Genomic DNA, 21,834 nt, shown 5'->3' with positions numbered 1-21,834 from the left:
CTGTCATCCCCCCCCACCCTGGCCTGTCATCCCCCCCCCCCGGCCTGTCATCCCCCCCACCCTGGCCTGTCACCCCCCCACCCTGGCCTGTCATCCCCCCCACCTGGCCTGTCACCCCCCCCACCCTGGCCTGTCATCCCCCCCACCCTGGCTGTCATCCCCCCCACCCTGGCCTGTCATCCCCCCACCCTGGCCTGTAATCCCCCCCTCCCTGGCCTGTCACCCCCCCCTCCCTGTCATCCCCCCACCCTGGCCTGTCACCCCCCCCCACCCTGGCCTGTCATCCCCCCCCACCCTGGCCTGTCATCCCCCCCCACCCTGGCCTGTCATCCCCCCCCCCCACCCCCCCCGGCCTGTCATACCCCCCCACCCTGGCCTGTCATCCCCCCATCAGAGTCCACTACATAAGTGTGTTTGTGTGTGTGTGTGCATGCATTCGTGCATACTTTGGGTGTCTGTGTGCTATCTGTTCTTAGGCTAAACGTCCTGCTAAACTACTGGGTCAATATGTACGTCAAGGACAAGGTAGATATTTAAAAAGGAGAGATTTGTCTTTGTTTTGAATATCAATATGAATCTCAAAGTAGTTATTTTGACTTTTAGAATTTCTATCAAAAATATCAAATACCCCCACCAACGAATAAGGCTTTTGAATGTTTTGATAAAAATGTATAATTCGTATATCTGAAGACAGTAGATTAACATGATTTACAAAACAAACATTTAAACAACTATGTTTATTCGTATAGAAACGTTCATGTTTTACATACATAGCTTTGTAGTAACAAATTGTTAAAAATAAAGACTAACACTGAATAGCATCATCACTAAGTTTCTCTCAGATGAATGAGCAGAGTAGATTTCATTTCAATGTTATTGTGTGACATGTTCATTGATATACTCTGTGTGTGTGTGTGTGTGTGTGTTTGTATGTGTGTGTGTGTGTGTGTGTGTGTTTGTATGTGTGTGTGTGTGTGTGTGTGTGTGTGTGTGTGTGTGTGTGTGTGTGTGTGTGTGTTGCAGACCTACTATTTGAAATAATTTCAAATACTTTAACTTGGCTTGACGGAGCTTGCCTGTTGCAATTTAACCAGGAGAATAGTCCCACACTGCAAACCCCTCCCAATCTTGCAGTCCAGGCAGGCCTAAAGCAAACAATAAAAAAAAAAAAAAAAGTGTTTGAAAGATTTCAAATAGTTTTTGAACCCAGGTCTGGTGTGCTGTGTGTGAAATTAATTTTCCGCATTAAAAAGATAGCGGAAGGAATCTACAGACAGACAGACGGTCTCAAAGTCCTCTCCATCACCGTCTCTCTATGAATGTACTGTGGGGAGGAAGCGTCCATGAGAAACAACAGGGCCCGATCCCAGATGGACTCTAGACACGACGTCCTATACACTTGTGGAGATCTGAGAGGAGCCTATCAGAGGGCAGTGGGTGGAGCTATTACCAGATTGATTGCACCTGTCAAATCTTCTCACATCCCCACAAGTGCAGAGGGTCTAGGGGTCCATTTGGGATTGGGCCAACAACATCCACTAGTCCTAGTGCAGAGGGTCTAGGGGTCCATTTGGGATTGGGCCAACAACATCCACTAGTCCTAGTGCAGAGGGTCTAGGGGTCCATTTGGGATTGGGCCAACAACATCCACTAGTCCTAGTGCAGAGGGTCTAGGGGTCCATTTGGGATTGCGCCAACAACATCCACTAGTCCTAGTGCAGAGGGTCTAGGGGTCCATTTGGGATTGGGCCAACAACATCCACTAGTCCTAGTGCAGAGGGTCTAGGGGTCCATTTGGGATTGGGCCAACAACATCCACTAGTCCTAGTGCAGAGGGTCTAGGGGTCCATTTGGGATTGGGCCAACAACATCCACTAGTCCTAGTGCAGAGGGTCTAGGGGTCCATTTGGGATTGGGCCAACAACATCCACTAGTCCTAGTGCAGAGGGTCTAGGGGTCCATTTGGGATTGGGCCAACAACATCCACTAGTCCTAGTGCAGAGAATTTATACAAAACCAGCTGTGTATTCTGGTCATACCCAGTATATCATAATACAAAACCAGCTGTGTATTCTGTTCATACCCAGCACATCATAATACAAAACCAGCTGTGTATTCTGTTCATACCCAGCACATCATAATACAAAACCAGCTGTGTATTCTGTTCATACCCAGCACATCATAATACAAAACCAGCTGTGTATTCTGTTCATACCCAGCACATCATAATACAAAACCAGCTGTGTATTCTGTTCATACCCAGCACATCATAATACAAAACCAGCTGTGTATTCTGTTCATACCCAGTACATCATAATACAAACCAGCTGTGTATTCTGTTCATACCCAGCACATCATAATACCAAACCAGCTGTGTATTCTGGTCATACCCAGTACATCATAATACCAAACCAGCTGTGTATTCTGGTCATACCCAGTACATCATAATACAAAACCAGCTGTGTATTCTGTTCATACCCAGCACATTATAATACAAAACCAGCTGTGTATTCTGTTCATACCCAGCACATCATAATACAAAACCAGCTGTGTATTCTGTTCATACCCAGTACATCATAATACAAAACCAGCTGTGTATTCTGTTCATACCCAGTACATCATAATACAAAACCAGCTGTGTATTCTGTTCATACCCAGTACATCATAATACAAACCAGCTGTGTATTCTGTTCATACCCAGTACATCATAATACAAACCAGCTGTGTATTCTGTTCATACCCAGTACATCATAATACAAAACCAGCTGTGTATTCTGTTCATACCCAGCACATCATAATACAAAACCAGCTGTGTATTCTGTTCATACCCAGTACATCATAATACAAAACCAGCTGTGTATTCTGTTCATACCCAGTACATCATAATACAAAACCAGCTGTGTATTCTGTTCATACCCAGCACATCATAATACCAAACCAGCTGTGTATTCTGTTCATACCCAGTACATCATAATACAAAACCAGCTGTGTATTCTGTTCATACCCAGTACATCATAATACAAAACCAGCTGTGTATTCTGTTCATACCCAGTACATCATTATAGTTAAGGTATTCAGGCTAAGAGAGAAACGCTTTAAGATACCCCATACAGACAACAGAGACCCTCCTTCACTCTTCACTCCCAGAGACGTGACCGGGGTCGGCGCCGTCAGTGCATCCTGTTCTCTGAAACACGGGGGGGGTCCACAATGGCACCCTATTCCATATCTAGTGCACTCCTTTCGACCAGGGTCCCATAGGGCTCTAGTCAAATGTAGTGCACTATAAAGGGGCGAGGGTGGCATTTCAGACGCAGGCAGAGACAGGACACAACACAGTGAGAGGACTAAACACATCTCACCACAAGGCCTTTAACATGTCAATGTCTCTCTTCAGTCCACAGGGTTCAGTCAGGGCAGGAGCCTAGCTTAGCAGGGTTTACCTACTGTACACCCCTTTCACAGTCCCTTTCGCCTGAGGGTGGTAAGTATAGTTCACGGTCATGTTCAAATCGGGAAAATATGAATGTAACATTTTTCAGTATTTTCTTCCGTTTGGTGCCTTGTGAACACGACCCGGTTCAGTTCCTCTCGATCTGATCGATGTCCAGATCTCCTCCCAGCTGATACACATCCTTCCTGGTGCCAGTGGCTGCCCCTGCTGTCACGTCATCGCAGACCGCGGAGCTCAGCCAATCCAGCTCCTCGATGGAGGTGGCTGGATCCTCCTCCCCAGAGACACTAGTGATGACTCCGCCCTCTTTGGAGCTGGCGGTTGGATCGTCCAATCCCTGATTGCCTGCAGAGGCGAAGTCAGTCTCACATTGGTCAGTGGTCCTCTGAGGGGGCGGGCCCTGGGTTGATTGATAGCTGTTGTCCCCAGTGATCCCAGGGCAGCTGAGGCTTTGGAAATTCCGACGTTTCTGTGGATTAAAAAAACAACACGTTTTTTGTTTAGTATATTTATTTTACTAAAGCAAACAGGGACGGGGGTAGAGCAGAGAGAGGGCTCCACAACTTACAGCATACTGAACAGCCATCCTCAGTCAGTTTGGTTTCCATGGAGATGGAATATTTGGCATCTTGGCATTTTCCTTGGTCTGCAGTCCAGCACATGATAAAAGTCCTCTCTCCCTCAGTCTCGTTCTCCCCCTCTGTCTCCTCTCTCTACGTCTCCCTACGTCCCTCTCCCTACGTCTCCTTCCGTCTCTCTATGTCTCCCTCCCTCTCCCTCTCCCTCCCTCCCTCTCCCTCTACGTCTCCCTCCCTACGTCTCCCTCCCTCGTCTCCCTCCCTCTCCCTCCCTACGTCTCCCTCCCTCCCTACGTCTCCCTCCCTACATCTCCCTCCCTACATCTCCCTCCCTACATCTCCCTCCCTACGTCTCCCTCCGTCTCCCTCCCTCTCCCTCTAAGTCTCCCTCCCTACGTCTCCCTCCCTCCCTCCCCACGTCCCCCTCCCTCCCTCCCTCTCCCTCTCCCTCTACGTCTCTCTCCCTCTCTACGTCTCCCTCCCTCTCTACGTCTCCCTCCCTCTCCCTCCCTACGTCTCCCTCCCTCTCCCTCCTCCCTCTCTCTCTAAGGCTCCCTCCCTACGTCTCCCTCCCTCTCCCTCCCTACGTCCCCCTCTCCCTCCCTCCCTCTCCCTACGTCTCCCTCCCTCTCTCTCTAAGTCTCCCTCCCTACGTCTCCCTCCCTCCCTCCCTACGTCCCCCTCTCCCTCCCTCCCTCTCCCTCTCTACGTCTCCCTCCCTCTCCCTACGTCTCCCTCCCTCTCCCTCTCTACGTCTCCCTCCCTCTCTACGTCTCCCTCCCTCGTCTCCCTCTCTCTCTAAGTCTCCCTCCCTACGTCTCCCTCCCTCCCTCTCCCTCCCTACGTCCCCCTCTCCCTCCCTCCCTCTCCCTACGTCTCCCTCCCTCTCTCTCTAAGTCTCCCTCCCTACGTCTCCCTCCCTCCGTCTCCCTCCCTCCCTCTACGTCTCCCTCCCTCTCCCTCTCTACGTCTCCCTCCCTCTCCCTCTCTACGTCTCCCTCCCTACGTCTCCCTCCCTCTCCCTCCCTCCCTCCCTCTCCCTCTCTACGTCTCCCTCCCTCTCCCTACGTCTCCCTCCCTCTCCCTCCCTCTCTACGTCTCCCTCCCTCTCCCTCCCTCCCTCTCCACGTCTCCCTCCCTCTCCCTCCCTCCCTACGTCTCCCTCCCTACGTCTCCCTCCCTCTCCCTCTCTCCGTCTCCCTCCCTCTCCCTCCCTCCCTCTCCCTCCCTCCCTCCGTCTCCCTCCCTCTCCCTCCCTCCCTCCCTCCGTCTCCCTCCCTCTCCCTCCCTACGTCTCCCTCCCTCTCCCTCTCCACGTCTCCCTCCCTCTCCGTCTCCCTCCCTCTCCCTACGTCTCCCTCCCTCCCTCTCCCTACGTCTCCCTCCCTCTCCCGCCCATCTAAACAGTATGTTTTCTAGAATAATGTTGATGGCTATTTTAGAACATGCTATTACAAAGTATGTGAAGTATGAATGAAAACTAAAAAAATTGTTTTTTTTTTAGATAGTCATTAATTTCCATCCAAATAGGGCCTCTTTGAGACGGCTCTTGACCCTAACTATAACTAGACCTGACTGCATTAAGCAGACAAAGCCACAAAAACAGGTTACATCCTGAAACCTTTTCACTAAGCAACTACACATTTGTATCTATTAGGAGCACACCTCTCCATGTGTATACAGACCCTTATGTAGCCTCTCCATGTGTATACAGACCCTTATGTAGCCTCTCCATGTGTATACAGACCCTTATGTAGCCTCTCCATGTGTATACAGACCCTTATGTAGCCTCTCCATGTGTATACAGACCCTTATGTAGCCTCTCCATGTGTACACAGACCCTTATGTAGCCTCTCCATGTGTATACAGACCCTTATGTAGCCTCTCCATGTGTATACAGACCCTTATGTAGCCTCTCCCTGTGTACACAGACCCTTATGTAGCCTCTCCATGTGTACACAGACCCTTATGTAGCCTCTCCATGTGTATACAGACCCTTATGTAGCCTCTCCATGTGTATACAGACCCTTATGTAGCCTCTCCATGTGTACACAGACCCTTATGTAGCCTCTCCATGTGTATACAGACCCTTATGTAGCCTCTCCATGTGTATACAGACCCTTATGTAGCCTCTCCATGTGTATACAGACCCTTATGTAGCCTCTCCATGTGTACACGGACCCTTATGTAGCCTCTCCATGTGTACACAGACCCTTATGTAGCCTCTCCATGTGTACACAGACCCTTATGTAGCCTCTCCATGTGTATACAGACCCTTATGTAGCCTCTCCATGTGTATACAGACCCTTATGTAGCCTCTCCATGTGTATACAGACCCTTATGTAGCCTCTCCATGTGTATACAGACCCTTATGTAGCCTCTCCATGTGTATACAGACCCTTATGTAGCCTCTCCATGTGTATACAGACCCTTATGTAGCCTCTCCATGTGTATACAGACCCTTATGTAGCCTCTCCATGTGTATACAGACCCTTATGTAGCCTCTCCATGTGTACACAGACCCTTATGTAGCCTCTCCATGTGTACACAGACCCTTATGTAGCCTCTCCCTGTGTACACAGACCCTTATGTAGCCTCTCCATGTGTATACAGACCCTTATGTAGCCTCTCCATGTGTACACAGACCCTTATGTAGCCTCTCCCTGTGTACACAGACCCTTATGTAGCCTCTCCATGTGTATACAGACCCTTATGTAGCCTCTCCATGTGTACACAGACCCTTATGTAGCCTCTCCCTGTGTACACAGACCCTTATGTAGCCACCAAACCATTGAGAGAGTACAGACGACAGAGTCATCTAGGATTTCTTAGAAACAGAACATGGGATGTTGTCGTGGTAACGACCGGCACGTTAACAGATACTTTTTGAAGCAAGCTGGGTGAACGGCTGTACTGATCGTTATCCTTTAGGCATCATGCTACGGCCTGACCTTTTGACCCTCTGGCTGTAGGATGACAAAGGTTGTCCTGAATGTCTTGCAGTAGTAGTCCTATATAAGCCTGCTAATTGTCATGAATTACAACGACGTAAACCCACCCTATGAAACCACCCTGCCCCATATACTAATTTCAGCAAATAAGATTGATGATTTTCCCTTTAACTAGTCTTCTAAATACTAGACTAGTAACCATTAACCGGGTTCCTAACTCCACCCCCTTGCCTTGTGGTCCTCTGTAGCTTAGTTGGTAGAGCATGGCTCTTGCAACACCAGGATAGTGGGTTCAATTCCCGGGTCCACTCGTATGTCGCTTTGGATAAATGTCTGCTAAATGGCAAATATTCTCACTATACTATTCCCCTACTAACCTGTGTCATCTTGGCAAGGTCCAGAGAAGGCCTCTGTCTGTGTGAGTCAGCTGGTCTCCTCCGCTTCACACTCATCTTCTTGTCGTTGAGGACGCAGGGCTGAGAGCGGCTCCGGGCCAGCCCACCCTTCCCAGCACGGCGCTCCATCTCTGGGGTGGAGTCTGGGGAGCTCAGGGGCGACGCCGGGCCTCCCTGGATCTCTGGGAGGCAGATCTGTCCGTGAGAGAGGTAGAGGAAAGGCCTGGGGGGCTCTGAGGACAGGGAGGAGTAGGAGGTGGGGGCCAGGCCGCTGAAGGAGGAAGGGCAGGGGAGGCATTTCTCCTGGGTGAAGCCAGGGAGATCCAGGGAGAGGGTGTTGGAGCGAGCTGGCAGGCTGAAGCTGGCGCTACGCTGCATGGCAGGGAACCCTAGCTGCTGAGAGCGTGTCCCTCCTGTTGCAACTCCTCTCTGGACACTTCCTCCACTGTGGCATCGCCTCTTCGCCACAGACGTCCACACCCGGGACCCCTGGGGCCTCCAGGCCGACCGACAGCCTCCCAGGTCCTCTGAGCAGGAGAGGGAGCGGCACTGGCGCTTGGAGGGTGGAGCGGCGGAGGGTGAGGAGGCTGCAGCGGCTGACGCCTCACCCAGGCTCAGATCCTGTAGCAGGCTGGTGATGGTGCCTGGGGCGGGGATGGGGACCAGTCCGGTGGTGGTGATGCTGGTGGGACCCTGTCCTGCGTCTCTGCCCCCCCAGCGGACTGGGCACTGGTAGTAGTGGTGAGGTAGAACCTCAGAGGGCAGGACATCCCACAGGTTCTCCAGGCTGCTGGACTCCACCGAGGGTCTCTGGTGATGCAGGGCTCCACAGCCCCCCCGGGCCAGACCCATGCCCACGTCACGCCACCTGCTGCCGGTCTCTGAAACACAGTAATAAAGATGGAAATAGTCAGGAGGAACGAAGGGGAACATATAGCCTACAACACAACATGGAAATAGTCGGGGGGAAAGAAGGGGAACATACAGTGCATTCAGAAATTATTCAGACTCCTTTATTTTTTCCACATTTTGTTACGTTACAGCCTTATTCTAAAAATGATTAAATTGTTTTTTTCCCCCTCATCAAGCTCATACAATAAATGACAATGAAAAAAATGAAATATTACATTTACATAAGTATTCAGACCCTTTACTCAGTACTTTGTTGAAGCACCTTTCGCAGCGATTACAGCATCGAGTCTTCTTGGATATGACGCTACAAGCTTGGCACACCTGTATTTGGGGAGTTTCTCCCATTCTTCTCTGCAGATCCTCTTAAGCTCTGTCAGGTTGGATGGGGAGCATCGCTGCCCAGCTATTTTCAGGTCTCTCCAGAGATGTTTGATCGGGTTCAAGACCGGGCTCTGGCTGGGCCACTCAAGGACATTCAGAGACTTGTCCTGAAGCCACTCCTGCATTGTCTTGGCTGTGTGCTTAGGGTCGGTGTCCTGTTGGAAGGTGAACCTTTGCCCCAGTCTGAGGTTCTGAGCACTCTGGAGCAGGTTTTCATCAAGGATCTCTCTGTACTTTGCTCCGTTCATCTTTCCCTTGATCCTGACAAGTCTCCCAGTCCCTGCCACTGAAAAACATCCCCACAGCATGATGCTGCCACCACCATGCTTCACCGTAGGGATGGTACCAGATTTCCTCCAGACATGACGCTTGGCATTCAGGCCAAAGAGTTCAATCTTGATTTCATCAGACCAGAGAATCTTGTTTCTCATGGTCTGAGAGTCCTTTAGGTGCCTTTTGGCAAACTCCAAGCAGGCTTCCGTCTGGCCACTCTACCATAAAGGCCTGATTGGTGGAGATGCAGCGATGGTTGTCCTTCTGGAAGGTTCTCCCATCTCCCCAGAGGAACTCTGTCAGAGTGACCATCGGGTTCTTGGTCACCTCACTGACCAAGGCCCTTCTTCCCCAATTGCTCAGTTTGGCCGGCTCTAGGAAGAGTCTTGGTGATTCCAGACTTCTTCCATTTATGAATGATGGAGGCCACTGTGTTCTTGGGGAACTTCAATGCTGCAGAAATGTTTTAGTACCCTTCCCCAGATCTGTGCCTCGACACAATCCTGTCTCTGAGCTCTACGGACAATTCCGTCGACCTCATGGCTTGGGTTTTGCTCTGACATGCACTGTCAACTGTGGGACCTTATATAGACAGGTGTGTGCCTTTCCAAATCATGTCCAATCAATTGAATTTACCACAAGTGGACTCCAATCAAGTTGTAGAAACATCTCAAGGATGATCAATGGAAACAGGATGCGCCTGAAATCAATTTAGAGTCTCATAGCAAAAGGGTATGAATACTTATGTAAATAAGGTATCCGGTTTTTTTTTTGGTACTAATTTGCAAACATTTCTAAAAACCTGTTTTCATATTTGTCATTATGGGGTATTGTGTAGATTGAGGGAAAAACATTTAATACATTTTAGAGTAACAAAATGTGGAAAAAGTGAAAGGGTCTGAATACTTTCCGAATGAACTGTATATCCAAAAACATTATTTCACAAGAAAGTGGTAGTTAGACCAGGGCTCTCCAACCCTGTTCCCGGAAAGCTACCATCCCGTAGGTTAACGCCAACCCTGTTCCCGGAAAGCTACCATCCCGTAGGTTAACGCCAACCCTGTTCCCGGAAAGCTACCATCCCGTAGGTTAACGCCAACCCTGTTCCCGGAAAGCTACCATCCCGTAGGTTAACGCCAACCCTGTTCCCGGAAAGCTACCATCCCGTAGGTTAACGCCAACCCTGTTCCCGGAAAGCTACCATCCCGTAGGTTAACGCCAACCCTGTTCCCGGAAAGCTACCATCCCGTAGGTTAACGCCAACCCTGTTCCCGGAAAGCTACCATCCCGTAGGTTAACGCCAACCCTGTTCCCGGAAAGCTACCATCCCGTAGGTTAACGCCAACCCTGTTCCCGGAAAGCTACCATCCCGTAGGTTAACGCCAACCCTGTTCCCGGAAAGCTACCATCCCGTAGGTTAACGCCAACCCTGTTCCCGGAAAGCTACCATCCCGTAGGTTAACGCCAACCCTGTTCCCGGAAAGCTACCATCCCGTAGGTTAACGCCAACCCTGTTCCCGGAAAGCTACCATCCCGTAGGTTAACGCCAACCCTGTTCCCGGAAAGCTACCATCCCGTAGGTTAACGCCAACCCTGTTCCTGGAAAGCTACCATCCCGTAGGTTAACGCCAACCCTGTTCCTGGAAAGCTACCATCCCGTAGGTTAACACCAACCCTAATCTAGCACACCTGATTCTAATAATTCACTGGGTGATCAAATATAACGAACAGCTGACTGGAGACGGGATGGCCGGCATTCGTACAGTTGAGTCCGTTTCTGCGGTAACATGGACAACTAGCAAACAAGTCTTCAGTTGCCTAGGCAACGCCCCCACAATGCAGCAGCAGCACTCACAGAAATATAATGAATAGAACAGGCTAGGGAACATCTAACCCTGGTAATTTGACTGGTAAACTCAGGGGTACACTCGCAAGGGCTGCCTGGTATTGTGATGCAATCATTTCCATGGTAATGTAGAATATTAATTCAGATGCTAACTGATGTGGCTCATGTAGAGGAATTGGATTTGTTGTGATGTCACGAGTTGAATCAACAAATGACTAGTGCTGTCACGATACCAGAATTTTGATCCCGATACCAGATTTAGTATCACGATACTCGATTCCAAAACAATGCCACGGCAACAAAAAAAAGGCGTATTAGCCAGTCATAGAATGGCACTTGATCCAGACAGATAAACTCAGCTACTGCTCTGTTCAATCATTGGGCATATTTTGAGTTCAATATCATTACATTTGAACCTGTATATAAATTGTTTAGAGACAGCCATGTATAGATTAATTAATTAATTACACAAATCATTCAATAACATTTGACTTTGTTTTTAACCGGATCTAACTACAAAACATAATGGTAATAATTTATTTCAAAATGGTAAATCTATTGATAAACTGGTTAAATCAAGATGTAGCCTAGGTCTATTCCCAATACAGGTGAATGCATATTATTCAATAGGAGTGTGTACATGCATTGAGTTACTGCGCTTGTTTTTGCTGATTTCATGGGGGCAACACATGAAAAACAATCCCTTCCATTTATACTGAACAAAAATATAAAAAACGCAACATGTAAAGTGTTGGTCCCATGTATCATGAGCTGGGAAAAATAAATCCCAGAAAAATGTTCCATACGCACAAAAAGCTTTTACATCCCTGTTAGTGAGCTTTTCTCCTTTGACAAGATAATCCATCCACCTGACAGGTGTGGCATATCAAGAAGCTGATTAAAACAGCATGATCATTACACAGGTGCACTTTGTGCTGGGGACAATAAAAAGGCCACTAAAATGTGCACACAACACAATACCACAGATGTTTTGAGGAAGTGTGCAATTGGCATGCTGACTGCAGGAATGTTCCCCAGAGCTGTTGCCAGATCATTTAAAATGTTCATTTCTCCACCATAAGCCGCCTCCAACGTTGTTTAAAATAATCTGGCAGTACATCCAACCGGCCTCACGACCACAAGAACAGACAAAATGCATTCTGGGAACGTTCTTGCAACATCACCGAATGTTTAATACAAATATTGTAAAATCAACAGCATGACTGGACAGTTTTTGTGTTGAGAACATTTGCCGCAACCTAACGAACGAACGTTCTGCGAACTTTCACAGAACCCATTTTGGTTTGCTGGGAAAACATTACCGGTACATTGGCGTTAGTGTTATTACATTACCTGGAAACCAAATGAGAACTTTTGGGGAATGTTCTGTGGGGGTTATTACAGAGGTTGTGCACAACATTTTTGTGCACGTTAGGAGAATATCCAAAGGATATTTCATTTAAAACATTTATTTTTAAAGTATTTTGTTATCAAAAACATTCTTTGAATGTTTATGGGATGTTGTCATCCTAATGTTAGATAAAAACCTAACTATAACTTAAATGGGAATCTTCGGTAATGTTCTGGGAATGTTCCCGGTTTGCTGGGTCATCTTATATCTAAGAACATTATTTCTATAAAGAAAATAAATACAAACTTTCTACTGTACACATTGACAAGAAATGACAGGTGGCACATTGCCATGGATCATCTCTTCTCTCATTTTTAAAAAAAGTTTATAGAAAGGAGAAAGCTTCAGGCATGTGGGCCTTGTGCCTACAGAAACATTCTCTCTTTCTCCCTCATCAGAGTGGAGTAGAGGCTTGGCTGGCTGGCTGGCTGGCTGGCTGGCTGGCTGGCTGGCAGGCAGGCAGCGAGCCGAAACAACAGAAATAGCAGCTCCTGGTTTGTTGGCACCGTCTTAAACTGGGGAGAACTACTGAGCTCTACTGCTCGCTCTTCAGCTCTAGGTAACTTCTGTGTCTGGGAGTCAGCCTCCCTCTGCATTGAAGAATGGTACCACTAGGAGTATGGTACCACTACAAGTAGTGTAGTATAGCACCAATATTAGTTTGGTAATACTGAGTACGGTACCACTATGAGCATAGTACCATTAGATTGTCATTTAGCAGACGCTCTTATCCAGAGAGACTTTACAGTTAGTGAGTGCATACATTTATTTATTTCCCCCCCCATACCACTGAGTATGGTCCCACTATGAGTATGGTACAGGCTTATGTAAGACAGACCACAAGGACATTTCAACATGTAAACAACATTGGTGGACATCAGTGGAGGCTCCTCAGAGGAGGAAGGGGAGGACCATCGTCCTCAGTGAATTTCATAGAAATACAAAATGTATCCTTTTTAGATAAAACTCTACTAAACATAATCACGTCACCAAATAATTGATTAAAATACACCGTTTTGCAGTGAAGGTCTACAGTAGCCTCAACAGCACTCTGTAGGGTAGCTCCATGGTGTAGCCCGGAGGACAGCTAGCTTCCGTCCTCCTCTGGGTACATTGACATCAATACAAAAACTTAAGAGGCTCATGGTTCTCAACCCCTTCCAGACTTACACAGTATTATGCCAACTTCCGGAGGACGTCCTCCAACCTATCAGAGCTCTTGCAGCATGAACTGACATGTTGTCCACCCAATCAAAGGATCAGAGAATTAATCTAGTACTGAAAGCATTAGCTACAGCTAGCTAGCACTGCGGTGCATAAAATGTGATGAGTAGTTTACTCAAAGAGAGAGAAAGACAATAGTTGAACAGTTTTGAACAAATTAATTTATTCCAAAATGAAGACGAAGCAAGAGTTTTTTTTCCACTTTCAGTTTCACTTACTTAGCTAGCAAATGCAGCTAGCTAGTTTAGCCTACTCAAACAGAGGGATGCTATGTTAGCTAGCTGGCTATGACTATTCAACACAACACTGGAACTCTTCCAAGTCAAGGTAAGCTTTTGGTTTTACAAATGTATTGTCACCGGGGCCCGCCGGTGTAAGTTCTAAACTGCTTGCTGACTGTACACTGTACTGCATGATTGTAGCGGGTTTACTAACGCGTTAGTTCTAGTAGCTATGTTGACCATGACGTTAGCTAATATGGTGACAACGATGTAGGCTGTGTGTAGCGGTTAGCGGTTATGATATGAAGGTTTGGCTTGGAAAGGGTTTTTCGCCTGGTCACAGACAGCTGATGTGTTGTGCATTGAAGTCCACAAACGAAGGGAAAAGGTGAGAGGAGGAGAGCGCACAGATGCAAGAAAGAATACAACGTGGCTGCTATGAAAGTGAACTGTGTTTATGCGTGATCAGGGGTGTGTTCATTCCGCCGATTCTGTTGAAAAACAAAAAAGCGAATGGAAAGAAACAGGGATAAACACGCCTGAATTTGTCCAATAGAAAACTCTCGTTTGCAGCGGTTGAACTAATGATTACACCCTAGATTACATTTACATTTAGCAGACGCTCTTTAGCAGACGCTCTTATCCAGAGCGACTTACAAATTGGCGCATTCAACTAGATGCAGGCCAGAGTGTGCAAGGCGGTACTGAATGCGTCACTGTCTGTCCATGTGTCACTGTCACCTCAAGATTCTCTCTCGACCTTTGTGCACCTACGTTGTAAACTTTCATTTATATAGACTAGGTTGTAGCAACCTCATGATGGGTACAGGGAACATTAGAGTATCATGAAGTAGCCTAAACCTATCCATGTTACATTGAACTGGGTGAATGGAATATGAATGACAGCCATCCAATATGCTGTAATAGAAATAAGGCCATGATCATGAAGAAAGAAAATGGTCCTCCCTCATCTTAAACAGCACTGACCACCACTGGTATGGTACCACTATGAGTATGGTACCACTATGAGTATGGTACCACTATGAGTATGGTAGTATGGTACCACTATGAGTATGGTACCACTATGAGTATGGTAGTATGGTACCACTATGAGTATGGTACCATGGTACCACTATGAGTATGGTACCACTATGAGTATGGTACCACTATGAGTATGGTAGTATGGTACCACTATGAGTATGGTACCACTATGAGTATGGTAGTATGGTACCACTATGAGTATGGTAGTATGATACCACTATGAGTATGGTATCACTATGAGTATGGTACCACTATGAGTATGGTAGTATGGTACCACTATGAGTATGGTACCACTATGAGTATCGTAGTATGGTACCACTATGAGTATGGTATCACTATGAGTATGGTACCACTATGAGTATGGTAGTATGGTACCACTATGAGTATGGTACCACTATGAGTATGGAACCACTATGAGTATGGTACCACTATGAGTATGGTACCACTATGAGTATGGTAGTATGGTACCACTATGAGTATGGTACCACTATGAGTATGGTAGTATGGTACCACTATGAGTATGGTAGTATGGTATCACTATGAGTATGGTACCACTATGAGTATGGTAGTATGGTATCACTATGAGTATGGTAGTATGATACCACTATGAGTATGGTAGTATGGTACCACTATGAGTATGGTATCACTATGAGTATGGTAGTATGGTACTACTATGAGTATGGTAGTATGGTACCACTATGAGTATGGTACCACTATGAGTATGGTAGTATGGTACCACTATGAGTATGGTACCACTGAGTATGGCACCACTATGAGTATGGTAGTATGGTACCACTATGAGTATGGTATCACTATGAGTATGGTACCACTATGAGTATGGTAGTATGGTACCACTATGAGTATGGTACCACTATGAGTATGGTAGTATGGTACCACTATGAGTATGGTACCACTATGAGTATGGTAGTATGGTACCACTATGAGTATGGTATCACTATGAGTATGGTACCACTATGAGTATGGTACCACTATGAGTATGGTAGTATGGTACCACTATGAGTATGGTACCACTATGAGTATGGTAACACTGAGTATGGTACCGCTATGAGTATGGTACCACTATGAGTATGGTACCACTCTGAGTATGGTAGTATGGTATCACTATGAGTATGGTAGTATGGTACCACTATGAGTATGGTAGTATGGTGCCACTATGAGTATGGTATCACTATGAGTATGGTAGTATGGTATCACTATGAGTATGGTACCACTATGAGTATGGTACCACTATGAGTATGGTACCACTATGAGTATGGTAGTATGGTATCACTATGAGTATGGTAGTATGGTACCACTATGAGTATGGTAGTATGGTACCACTATGAGTATGGTATCACTATGAGTATGGTAGTATGGTACTACTATGAGTATGGTAGTATGGTACCACTATGAGTATGGTACCACTATGAGTATGGTAGTATGGTACCACTATGAGTATGGTACCACTATGAGTATGGTAACACTGAGTATGGTACCGCTATGAGTATGGTACCACTATGAGTATGGTACCACTCTGAGTATGGTAGTATGGTATCACTATGAGTATGGTAGTATGGTACCACTATGAGTATGGTAGTATGGTGCCACTATGAGTATGGTATCACTATGAGTATGGTAGTATGGTATCACTATGAGTATGGTACCACTATGAGTATGGTACCACTATGAGTATGGTACCACTATGAGTATGGTAGTATGGTATCACTATGAGTATGGTAGTATGGTACCACTATGAGTATGGTAGTATGGTACCACTATGAGTATGGTATCACTATGAGTATGGTAGTATGGTACTACTATGAGTATGGTAGTATGGTACCACTATGAGTATGGTACCACTATGAGTATGGTAGTATGGTACCACTATGAGTATGGTACCACTATGAGTATGGCACCACTATGAGTATGGTAGTATGGTACCACTATGAGTATGGTATCACTATGAGTATGGTACCACTATGAGTATGGTAGTATGGTACCACTATGAGTATGGTACCACTATGAGTATGGTAGTATGGTACCACTATGAGTATGGTATCACTATGAGTATGGTACCACTATGAGTATGGTAGTATGGTACCACTATGAGTATGGTACCACTATGAGTATGGTAGTATGGTACCACTATGAGTATGGTACCACTATGAGTATGGTAGTATGGTAACACTGAGTATGGTACCACTATGAGTATGGTAGTATGGTACCACTATGAGTATGGTACCACTATGAGTATGGTAGTATGGTACCACTATGAGTATGGTACCACTATGAGTATGGTACCACTATGAGTATGGTACTACTATGAGTATGGTAGTATGGTACCGCTGAGTATTGCAGTATTGTATGGTAACACTCCATTCTGCTGTTCTGTGGTAACTATGAGTATTGAGTCATCAGTCTGTCAACACAGCTGATGAGGGAACAGAAGAGCTCAATGTCTTACTAAGCCACAGCAATAATTCCAACTAAATCCATTATTAGGCTGAACTCAGAGCTGTTATTTGGCCTTGTGTCAATTTCCCATCAGAAACATCTCATTCTCATTAAGCCAGCCTTGTTATCAGTGTTGAATCAGTCAGTCAGGGCTGGTGTTGTTCAAACAGACACTGAGCCCAAGGCTGTTGTTGTCAAAGTCTATCTCCTAAATACGTAGGCCTAGTACCGGTCAGGTAGTTCAACACGCCTTCTCCATTGAACAACAGAAAGTGAAAATCCTATTCCGGTAGTAGGCGAGGCTACCTCCCCGTTTCACTTCTTAAAACATGTTTTGGCCCTTCTGAACACCAGCCAGGCAGACTGGTTGTTCTTTACCAATACGGTTCTCCACTCCTAGAGCGCTAGTCATTAGGCCTAGTCCATGGGCCAGACTCCACTCCTAGAGCACTACAGTCATTAGGCCTAGTCCATGGGCCAGACTCCACTCCTAGAGCACTACAGCCATTAGGCCTAGTCCATGGGCCAGACTCCACTCCTAGAGCACTACAGCCATTAGGCCTAGTCCATGGGCCAGACTCCACTCCTAGAGCACTACAGCCATTAGGCCTAGTCCATGGGCCAGACTCCACTCCTAGAGCACTACAGCCATTAGGCCTAGTCCATGGGCCAGACTCCACTCCTAGAGCGCTAGTCATTAGGCCTAGTCCATGGGCCAGACTCCACTCCTAGAGCACTACAGCCATTAGGCCTAGTCCATGGGCCAGACTCCACTCCTAGAGCACTACAGTCATTAGGCCTAGTCCATGGGCCAGACTCCACTCCTAGAGAGCTACAGTCATTAGGCCTAGTCCATGGGCCAGACTCCACTCCTAGAGCGCTAGTCATTAGGCCTAGTCCATGGGCCAGACTCCACTCCTAGAGCGCTAGTCATTAGGCCTAGTCCATGGGCCAGACTCCACTCCTAGAGCACTACAGTCATTAGGCCTAGTCCATGGGCCAGACTCCACTCCTAGAGCACTACAGCCATTAGGCCTAGTCCATGGGCCAGACTCCACTCCTAGAGCGCTACAGTCATTAGGCCTAGTCCATGGGCCAGACTCCACTCCTAGAGCACTACAGTCATTAGGCCTAGTCCATGGGCCAGACTCCACTCCTAGAGCGCTACAGTCATTAGGCCTAGTCCATGGGCCAGACTCCACTCCTAGAGCACTACAGTCATTAGGCCTAGTCCATGGGCCAGACTCCACTCCTAGAGCACTACAGTCATTAGGCCTAGTCCATGGGCCAGACTCCACTCCTAGAGCACTACAGTCATTAGGCCTAGTCCATGGGCCAGACTCCACTCCTAGAGCACTACAGTCATTAGGCCTAGTCCATGGGCCAGACTCCACTCCTAGAGCACTACCGTCATTAGGCCTAGTCCATGGGCCAGACTCCACTCCTAGAGAGCTACAGTCATTAGGCCTAGTCCATGGGAGGGGGTGGAAGGGGGTGGGAGGGGGTGGAAGCCCGATGCGGAGGCAATTAGTCTTGCCTCAACTACTCAGAGGTAGTCGAAGCTGCCAGAGGATGCGAGTAGTCAAAGAAAGAGTCATGTTATCTAGGGGGATCCTGGTATATCCACACTCACCCATGACTCCGCAAGAGAAGAGTGCTGTCCCCTGGAGGCTCATGGTCTGTGCCTCGATCTGTGGAAACACAAGACATCACATCAGGAAACAACACCTCCCTTTGGGTTGGAAAACACCTCCACCAAGTCACCCTACCTCACCACTGGAGCTTAATGTTCTGTCACCAAGTCACCCTACCTCACCACTGGAGCTTAATGTTCTGTCACCAAGTCATCTCACCTCACCACTGGAGCTTAATGTTCTGTCACCAAGTCATCTCACCACTGGAGCTTAATGTTCTGTCACCAAGTCATCTTACCTCACCACTGGAGCTTCATGTTCTGTCACCAAGTCACCTCTCCACTGGAGCTTAATGTTCTGTCACCAAGTCACCTCACCACTGGAGCTTAATGTTCTGTCACCAAGTCACCTCACCACTGGAGCTTAATGTTCTGTCACCAAGTCACCTCACCACTGGAGCTTAATGTTCTGTCACCAAGTCACCTCACCACTGGAGCTTAATGTTCTGTCACCAAGTCACCTCACCACTGGAGCTTAATGTTCTGTCACCAAGTCACCTCACCACTGGAGCTTAATGTTCTGTCACCAAGTCACCTCACCACTGGAGCTTAATGTTCTGTCACCAAGTCACCTCACCACTGGAGCTTAATGTTCTGTCACCAAGTCATCTCACCACTGGAGCTTAATGTTCTGTCACCAAGTCACCCTACCTCACCACTGGAGCTTAATGTTCTGTCACCAAGTCATCTCATCTCACCACTGGAGCTTAATGTTCTGTCACCAAGTCACCTCACCACTGGAGCTTAATGTTCTGTCACCAAGTCACCTCACCACTGGAGCTTAATGTTCTGTCACCAAGTCACCTCACCACTGGAGCTTAATGTTCTGTCACCAAGTCACCTCACCACTGGAGCTTAATGTTCTGTCACCAAGTCATCTCACCTCACCACTGGAGCTTAATGTTCTGTCACCAAGTAATCTCACCACTGGAGCTTAATGTTCTGCCACCTCACCACTGGAGCTTAATGTTCTGTCACCAAGTCATCTCACCACTGGAGCTTAATGTTCTGTCACCAAGTCATCTCACCACTGGAGCTTAATGTTCTGTCACCAAGTCATCTCACCACTGGAGCTTAATGTTCTGTCACCAAGTCATCTCACCTCACCACTGGAGCTTAATGTTCTGTCACCAAGTCATCTCACCACTGGAGCTTAATGTTCTGTCACCAAGTCATCTCACCACTGGAGCTTAATGTTCTGTCACCAAGTCATCTCACCACTGGAGCTTAATGTTCTGTCACCAAGTCATCTCACCACTGGAGCTTAATGTTCTGTCACCAAGTCATCTCACCACTGGAGCTTAATGTTCTGTCACCAAGTCATCTCACCACTGGAGCTTAATGTTCTGTCACCAAGTCATCTCACCTCACCACTGGAGCTTAATGTTCTGTCTGTACATACACAGAACTATGTGTATGTACAGGAAGTGTAAGCTAGCATCACCTACCCCCTAGATATGCAATGCAAATATGGGTCTACTGCAAACCACAAAAACAATAGTCTACCAGTGTGTGGTGTTTCAGTAGGTCTGTGTAACTGTGAAATGAAAGAGGACGTTAAAGAGGGTGACTGCAGCTGTGACTGTGTAATGGATTCCCCCCCCCCTATGAACATCTAAAACGGCACCCTATCCACTACATAGTGGCCTATAGCGCTCTGGTCCAAAGTAATGTGCACTATATAAGGAATAGGGTTCCCTTTGGGACACAGCCCTAAATCAGTCTCCACCTTAAACTAAGGACCAGCCCTGAGACTGAGTATGATGATGACGTTTCACATGGATAGAGGGCAAACTCACACTACACTACACTACACTACACTACACTACACTACACTACACTACACTACACTACACTACACTACACTACACTACACTACACTACAGGGGAATTTTCACTCTGTGCTAGTGAGAGGAAACGCTGAACACTTCTCTGGTGAGAAACATGAGTCAGAGTCGCCCAGCCAAGCCTCCTTTTTGTTTCTAAGGTTGAGTCCCAAAACGGCACCCTTTTCCTTATATATATATATATATATATATATATATATAGTCCACTACTTTTGACCAGAACCCTATGGGCCCGGGCCCTGGTCAAAAGTAGTGCACTATATAGAGAGAATGGCCCTTTGTTTTACAGAAGAGTCATGAATGGAAGGAAACTAAAAGGATTCCATAATGGAAGGAAACTAAAAGGATTCCATAATGGAAGGAAACTAAAAGGATTCCATAATGGAAGGAAACAAAAAGGATTCCAGAATGGAAGGAAACTAAAAGGATTCCAGAATGGAAGGAAACTAAAAGGATTCCAGAATGGAAGGAAACTAAAAGGATTCCAGAATGGAAGGAAACTAAAAGGATTCCAGAATGGAAGGAAACTAAAAGGATTCCAGAATGGAAGGAAACTAAAAGGATTCCAGAATGGAAGGAAACTAAAAGGATTCCAGAATGGAAGGAAACTAAAAGGATTCCAGAATGGAAGGAAACTAAAAGGATTCCAGAATGGAAGGAAACTAAAAGGATTCCAGAATGGAAGGAAACTAAAAGGATTCCAGAATGGAAGGAAACTAAAAGGATTCCAGAATGGAAGGAACTAAATGCCACAGCCTCCCTTCAGTCCATTGTGATAACAGGTTGAGCTTTTACAATCCAAATCATGATTCATTGTAATAAAACTACCCTTTTAAATCAAGCGAGTAATGTTCAAATAATGTAACAGCGTTTTACATCACTTCCTGAATAGGAAATTATAGTAGTAGAGAGCAACGCTTTGAGTTGGGAGTTTTCCAGTGAATTCTACCCAAGTTAGGCCCAAGTCCATTAGTAAAGGATTACAGCCGCTGTAATCACAGCACGCGTGCCAAACGGCACGCTGGCATATTCCCTTTATAGTGGAATACGTTGACAGATTGCCCTATTCACTATAAAGACTATAATTTGGTCCTCTGTAGCTCAATTGGTAGAGCATGGCGCTTGTAATGCCAGGGTAGTGGGTTCGATCCCC

General features: G+C 46.8%; 1 protein-coding gene across 2 annotated transcripts in view; it reads right to left on the bottom strand.

Annotated features, from left to right (window-relative positions):
• Window positions 1–718: 718 nt before the first annotated feature.
• The window catches only part of LOC311117322 (protein FAM53B-like), a 36,842-nt gene continuing 15,726 nt past the window's right edge, over window positions 719–21,834 (bottom strand). For both annotated transcript variants that reach the window (XM_084192284.1, XM_084192283.1), the window contains 3 exons: window positions 18,775–18,832; window positions 7,361–8,259; window positions 719–3,923 (listed from right to left, as the gene is read on the bottom strand). In XM_084192284.1, coding sequence (XP_084048410.1) covers window positions 3,582–3,923; window positions 7,361–8,259; window positions 18,775–18,817 — 1,284 coding nt within the window. In that variant the 5' untranslated portion in view covers window positions 18,818–18,832 and the 3' untranslated portion in view covers window positions 719–3,581. The remainder of the gene's footprint in view (window positions 3,924–7,360; window positions 8,260–18,774; window positions 18,833–21,834) is intronic.

This window comes from Coregonus lavaretus (genome assembly GCF_964263955.1).
Source record: "Coregonus lavaretus genome assembly, contig: HAP1_SCAFFOLD_4291, whole genome shotgun sequence".
In the NCBI taxonomy this organism is placed as follows: Eukaryota; Metazoa; Chordata; class Actinopteri; order Salmoniformes; family Salmonidae; genus Coregonus; species Coregonus lavaretus.
The sequence above is the reverse complement of the archived record's forward strand: the minus strand, read 5'-3'. Positions and strand labels throughout refer to the sequence as shown.